The sequence below is a fragment of the Salvelinus fontinalis genome, chromosome 33 (genome assembly GCF_029448725.1).
Source record: "Salvelinus fontinalis isolate EN_2023a chromosome 33, ASM2944872v1, whole genome shotgun sequence".
In the NCBI taxonomy this organism is placed as follows: Eukaryota; Metazoa; Chordata; class Actinopteri; order Salmoniformes; family Salmonidae; genus Salvelinus; species Salvelinus fontinalis.
The window spans coordinates 4,495,127-4,502,579 of NC_074697.1; the positions used below are offsets into that span (position 1 = coordinate 4,495,127).

The 7,453-nt window shown below is 42.8% G+C and overlaps 1 protein-coding gene across 1 annotated transcript; it reads left to right on the plus strand.

Annotated features, from left to right (window-relative positions):
- Positions 1-2,782: 2,782 nt before the first annotated feature.
- On the plus strand, positions 2,783-7,453 carry LOC129831667 (extracellular calcium-sensing receptor-like). The gene is made up of 7 exons (XM_055895032.1): positions 2,783-3,000; positions 3,356-3,650; positions 4,208-4,497; positions 4,738-5,033; positions 5,454-5,674; positions 5,924-6,269; positions 6,537-7,453. The coding sequence occupies exons 1-7, from the start codon at positions 2,783-2,785 to the stop codon at positions 7,451-7,453; spliced, it is 2,583 nt and encodes an 860-aa protein (XP_055751007.1).

Consider the following 7,453-nt stretch of genomic DNA (forward strand, 5'->3'; position numbering starts at 1 on the left):
CTCTTTTTCCAAGCATTAGTGTAGCCAGTTATATTTCTCCGGTCATGTTTCTACTCGTTATAGGAGTTAAAAACATCATAAGGTAGTTAATTTAAACCGTTTTATAGCAATTTATATCCGTTTAGTGCAATTTTGGGACATTTATTTCTGAGACACTGTGAATCTCTGGGCACGGTTCCAGTTCATGCCGAACGCAATGGGCATTTCTACATGGCAAGAGGACAGCTTTCGACCAAAAGACGATTAGACCCAAGAAAGGATTCTTTGCCCAAGATTCTGATGGAAGAACAGCTCAAAGTAGGAACAATTTATTATGATAAATCGTGTTTCTGTCGAGAAATGTTAATCGCTTATGACGCCATCTTGCTAGACGTAGCTTCGCTTGGCGCAAACTGTATTGAAAAGTAAGGATAATTTAAAAAATGTAAATCAGCGATTGTATTAAGAATTAAATTGTCTATCAATCGCTGTCCACCCTATATTTTTTAGTCACGTTTATGAGTATTTATGTATACGACTAGATCACTGTCTAATATGGCGCACGACATTGTCTGACCAGCTGGGCAACTTTTGTCATTGTCTAACCATGATTTTGGTGGCTAAATATGCAAATTTTCGAACAAACTGTATATGTATGTTGTAATGTGATGTTACAGGAGTTTCATCTGAATAATTCTGAGAAGGTTAGTGAAAAAATTAATATATTTTGGCGATGTTTACGTCATCGCTATCTTTGGCTAGAATCAATGCTCTGGTAACGTTTGCATATGTGGTATGCTAATATAACGATTTATTGTGTTTTCGCTGTAAGACACTTAGAAAATCTGAAATATTGTCTGTATTCACAGGATCTGTGTCTTTCGATTAGTGTATGCTGTGTATTTTTACGAAATGTTTGATGATTAGTAATTAGGTAAACACGTTGCTCTATGTATTTATTCTAGTCCATTTGTGACGGTGGGTGCAATTGTAAACTATGACATCTACCTGAAATATGCAAATTTTTCTAACAAAACCTATCCTATACCATAAATATGTTATCAGACTGTCCTCTGATGAGGTTTTTTCTTGGTTAGTGGCTATCAATATCTTAGTTTAGCCGAATGGGTGATAGCTACTGGTGTTGGTGGACAAATAAAAGATGGTGTCTTATGCTAATGAGTTTAGCTAATAGATTTATATCTTTACATATTGTGTCTTCCCTGTAAAACATTTTAAAAATCGGACATGTTGGCTGGATTCACAGGATCTGTGTCTTTCATTAGCTGTATTGGACTTTAATGTGTGAAAGTTAAATATTTTAAAAAATATATATTTTTTGAATTTCGCGGCTCTGCCTTTTCAGTGGAATGTGGGGAAAAAATTTAGAAAAACGGTCCAGAAAGCCCTTTTTAAGAGGGAGATAAGTTTTTGATTTTTTTTCCAAATTTTCAAAAATGTTACTCTTGGGTCTAGACTTGTGTTACGTTTGCAATATGAAAATTTACGGTGGAGCGCGCTTCCCATCTATTGGATTTTTGCAGTGTTACTGATTGTTACACAATCAGTTTTGAAAGAAACAACGTCCAATTGAGTGGTAATGTCCAATTAATTTTTTCCATTTCAGGGGGGTGTTCCCTTACATACTAAAAAGGAACAAAAGATCCTTGTTGTAATTTTGACTAAAACTACACACATCATTAGATTATACATTTATGATTCTAACAAATGTCATACAATTATATGGTTTCAGGGTGGAATATTTTAATCATTAACATTAAGCATATAATTCCCTTATCAGCTACCAAATACTAATTGAGTGTATGTAAACTTATGACCCACTGGGAATGTGATGAAAGAAATAAAAGCTGAAATAAATAATTTGCTCTACTATTTTTCTGACGTTGCACATTCCTAAAATAAAGTGGTGATCCTAACTGACCTAAAACAGGGAATCTTTTGTTGGATTAAATGTCAGCAAATTTGAAAAACTGAGTTTAAATGTATTTGGCTAAGGTGAATGTAAACTTCCGACTTCAACTGGTAGTGAGGCAGCGTGCCAAGAGGACTAGACTTGGAATAAATACTCTGTAGTCAATAGGACTAGACAGTAGAGGAAAAATAAGTGCGGCAACATGCCAGAGGACTAGGCTGTAGAGGAAACACTGTGAATAGCCAGCATGCCAAGAGGACCACTGTAGGTGAAATATAATGAGGCAAAGTGCCAAATGGACTAGACTGTAGGGCAAATACTGTGTAGAGCCAGCGCGCCTAGAGGACTACACTACTGGGTAAATACTGTGTAGAGCCAGCTTGCCAAGAGGAGGAAATAGAGGAAATATAAGTGAGGCAAAGTGTCAATTGGACTAGACAGAAGGGGAAATACTGTGTAGAGCCAGCGTGCCAAAAGGACTAGACAGTCAGGGAAATATAAGAGAGGATTATGGTTATCGTGTGTCTAATGTATGTTTATGTCTATCTAAATCATTACAGTCAACGTAGTTCTGATGCTGGTGCATACACTCTCTATAGCTGAAAGAATCCGGACCTGACTGGGTGAGCAGAGCAGCCTCTAACCCCTCCCTCCTTGGCATGGCCAAACCCACAGTGTGGCCCCCAGAGGAATCCCCACAGAGGTACAGTGGGTATTTAAACCAGAGTAGAGAGGTAACCTGACCTATGTGGGTCTGTGTGGCACTGTATTATGCCATACCTTCTACACATCAGGGGAATGAGGCTCTCTCCGGCTCCTGCTCTGGATCCAAGTCTGGCTGCTAGTCTGGTTCTACTACATCTAGCTGTGATGGCTGGTGGGCTTGCCTTGCTCTCGTCTGCCTCTGCCTCTTCCTCTGCTTCTGGGCTGGAGTCTGTCAGATGCAGGCTCCAAGGCACCACTCGTCCTCCGGCGTTCTCCCAGGACGGGGACTTTGTCATCGGGGGTGTGTTCTCCATCCACAACTACATGTACACTTTGGAACACAGCTACACCAGCATGCCTGAGCCCCTGCAGTGCACAGGGAGGTCAGTGAGCGCAAGAGGGAGTGGGGGACAGGACTGTGGCTGTGTGGGGAGACAGATAAATTGTGTTTTAAAGTTACAGAGACAGTGTGTTTATAGACAGATAAACAGTGTTTTAAGTAAAAAGTGTGTTTGTGTCTGAGAGAGAAGGTAAAGCCTACTGTTACAATGTGTCACATTTTCAAAATGCAGGCTATCCTACAATGTCCTCAACTACCGATATCAAAAGTTTAGGCATGTAGACAGTGTGGAAAATAAGGCTAGATTTTAAGATGTTTGGCCTCGTATAACCATGTATTCTATATGCTAGTTTACCATTTAGTCAAGTGGTGCTCACTCACCTATCTTCTATTTACAGTTTGGATTCCCGTGAGTTGCGCTTCTCGCGCGCCATGGTCTTCGCAGTTGAGGAGATAAACAACAGTTCGGACCTTCTACCGGGTGTCACACTTGGTTATCAAGTGCATGACTCGTGCACCTCGGTCCCCATGGCCATGAATGTGGCCTTCCAGTTGGCTAACGGCCTGGACCCAATGTTTGATACCGGAGAACAGTGCTCGGGGTCGGCTACAGTGACAGCTATCGTGGGCGAGTCTGGCTCCACGCCTACCATCAGCATGTTGCGCATCATCGGCCCTTTCGGTATTCCTCAGGTAAACTCCTGTGGAAAGAAATCATATATTCTCCTCTCTTTCAGGAAAGAAATCCTCTTTTAACTTCCTGTAGTCCAACTGTATTCTCCTCTCTTTCAGGAATATACATTTCTGTGTGAAATTATGTGGAGAAAGGCATTTGAACATAGACTGAGGACTATGAGTCTGGAGAACTTGTATAGGCATTTGAACATAGACTGAGGACTATGAGTCTGGATTAATTTAAACATGATCTGAGGACTATCTTTCATAGGCTAGGTTGTTATGGGATACCAGGGATTGTTGTCATACCTTTAACTTATTTTTTTCACAGCACCAGTTTGCCTTATAAAACTATTTTCAATATGAATAGAATGACCAAGTTAGAAATATGTAGAAATATGTATCCTTTTCAATCTGGCCTAATGAAAAACAATACATAGGCTTATTATTATTAATGTCTCCCTAATATCATACCACACAGCTAAAGAAAAAAAGCAGGAAGTAGCCAATAACTGAGACTCGTTTGGCCGACATTATGTTCTTTCTCATGTTTTCGACTGTCTGTTTCTACCTAGGTGAGCCACTTTTCCACCTGTGCGTGTCTGAGTGATAAGAAACAGTATCCAACCTTCTTCAGAACCATCCCCAGTGATCAGTTCCAGGCTGCCGCTCTGGCCCACCTCATCAAGCACTTCGGCTGGACCTGGATTGGGGCGGTCCGTTCCGACTCTGACTACGGTAATAACGGGATGGCGGCTTTCCTACAGGCAGCACAAGAGGAAGGCATCTGTGTGGAATATTCTGAAGCCTTCTCCCGTACCAACCCACTCAGCAGAGTGCAACGGGTGGCCGACGTGATCCGCAGGTGATCCGTGATTACTTGTGAACTTTTCATTCACACAAATGCAAGACCATATTTAAAAGAAAATTATTGATATTAATTTCTCTCTTTTCCCAAAGCTGATCTGTGAGAACAACATGATTTGCATATCTTAAACATGTCAAAAGTGTTGATTAATACTAATGTTCATGTTCACTTCACTGAGACATTCCAATGAATGATAAACATGACAAGCATGTGTTATGATATAATCATGTTCCCCAGCTCCACAGCCCGGGTGGTGGTGGCATTCACATCTGTTGTGGAAATGAGGATCCTGCTCGAGGAGATGGAACGCCTGCCCTCTCCTCCCCGCCAGTGGATCGGGAGTGAGTCCTGGGTCACTGACCGAGACATGCTGCGCTTCGGCCTGTGTGCCGGGGCCATCGGATTTGGCATCCAGCGCTCTGTCATCCCCAGCTTCAGGGATTTCCTCCTGGACCTCTCCCCACAGAAGGTGTCCAACTCTCCCCTGCTCACAGAGTTCTGGGAGGGAGCCTTTGGCTGTCGGCTGGGGATAGGTATCTATCTATCTATCTATCTATCTATCTATCTATCTATCTATCTGTCTGTCTGTCTGTCTGTCTGTCTGTCTGTCTGTCTGTCTGTCTGTCTGTCTGTCTGTCTGTCTGTCTGTCTGTCTGTCTGTCTGTCTGTCTGTCTGTCTATCTATCTATCTGTCTGTCTGTCTGTCTGTCTATTTATCTATCTATCTTTCTATCTATTTATATACAGTATGTATCAATCTATTTGTATCTCTGTCTGTCTCTCTGTCTGTCTGTCTGTCTGTCTGTCTGTCTGTCTGTCTGTCTTTCTATCTATTTATATACAGTATGTATCAATCTATTTGTATCTCTATCCGTCCGTCCGTCCGTCTCTCTCTCTCTCTCTCTCTCTCTCTCTCTCTCTCTCTGTATGTCTGTCTGTCTGTCTGTCTCTAGGGACTACTACAGGTGTTGGTGTTGAAGAGAAGGTGTGTGATGGCAGTGAGGATATACAGCAGCTACAGACACCATTCACAGATACATCCCAGCTGCGTGTCACTAACATGGTGTATAAAGCTGTTTACGCCATAGCACACGCCATCCACAGCATTGTTTGTGAAGAGAGAGAAAACTCCACTGTGAACTGTGACAAAAATCTCAATGTGAAGCCAACAAAGGTGAATGACAAGACGATAGGATAATGTCCTGATTGATGTGTTTATTGAGACTACATGTATGAAGGCCTATGAGTTCTCATTATACTTGACAACTTGTTCTGAAGTAACGCATCTGACAAATATATGAGTTGAATTAATTTTCTGTTTCTCTCTCTCACTCCATCTATCTTTCCTTCTCTCCATCTCTCTTCACCTCTCTCCTTCTCTCTTGTCCCCTCTCTCTCTCTCCCTTGACCTTCCAACCCCCAGGTCCTGGAGAGATTGACGAGGGTGAACTTCTCTCGTAATGGGTACCAAGTGTCTTTTGATGCCAACGGGGATCCAGTGGCAACCTATGAGCTGGTCAACTGGCAGAGACGGGAGAGTGGGAATATAGATTTTGTGACAGTGGGGCTCTATGATGGGTCCCTGCCTCCTGACCAGAGGCTTCATATCGAGAGGGAAATCACCTGGGTAAAGAACAGTACACAAGTACCTGTGTCAGTGTGCAGTGACAGCTGTCCCCCAGGCACTCGTAAGGCTGTACAGAAAGGAAAGCCTGTATGCTGTTATGACTGTATCCAATGTGCAGAGGGAGAAATAAGTAATAACACAGGTAGGACTACAGGAACAGTTGGCAAAAATGTGTAGTAATTTCTATCACGGTTTACTAAGTAGTGGTTTATTCATATTACCAGCACTACAAAGGTAGTGTCTGTCAATCATATTCCTGTTCTTATTATCTCATGTAAGCTGCACATTAATTCAACAGTCGTTATTGTAAACTGACAAAGTGCAGCATTGTGGGACATGTCTTTGTAAATAAATAAACCCTGAATTTATTATTACTAACAGTTGATGTCTGTTGCATTGTCCTGGTCAGATTCTTCAGACTGTCTGATCTGTCCCGAGGAGTACTGGCCCAACGCTGAGAGAGACCGCTGTATCCTTAAGCCTGTGGAGTTCCTGTCCTTCCACGAGGTCCTCGGAATCATCCTGACAGTCTGCTCTGTGGGCGGGGCTTGTCTGGCCATCGCCACGGCAACTGTCTTCTACCGCCACCGAACTTCGGCCATCGTCAGGGCCAACAACTCTGAGCTGAGCTTCCTGCTGCTCTTCTCCTTGACACTGTGTTTTCTGTGCTCTCTTACTTTCATTGGCCGGCCCTCTGAGTGGTCCTGTATGCTGCGCCACACAGCGTTTGGGATCACCTTCGTCCTCTGCATCTCTTGTGTTCTGGGGAAAACAATAGTGGTGTTGATGGCCTTCAGGGCTACACTTCCAGGAAGTAATGTCATGAAATGGTTTGGTCCTCCACAGCAGAGATTGACTGTAGTGTCCTTCACGTTTGTCCAGGCTTTGATATGCACTCTGTGGTTGGTCCTGTCCCCTCCCTTCCCCATTAAAAACCTCACTACCTACAAGGAAAAGATCATTCTAGAGTGTGATGTGGGTTCAGCTATTGGTTTCTGGGCTGTGTTGGGCTATATAGGACTCCTGGCTCTCTTGTGCTTTGTGCTGGCTTTTCTGGCTCGGAAGCTGCCTGATAACTTCAATGAGGCCAAATTCATCACCTTCAGCATGCTCATATTCTGTGCAGTCTGGATCACCTTTATCCCAGCTTATGTCAGCTCTCCTGGGAAGTTCACTGTAGCTGTGGAGATCTTTGCCATCATCACCTCTAGCTTTGGGTTGTTCTTTCTGTTATTTGTTCCTAAATGCTTCATTATTCTGTTCAGGCCGGAGAAGAACACCAAGAAACAGCTTATGGAGAAGACATCCAATGATACACGTTATTAA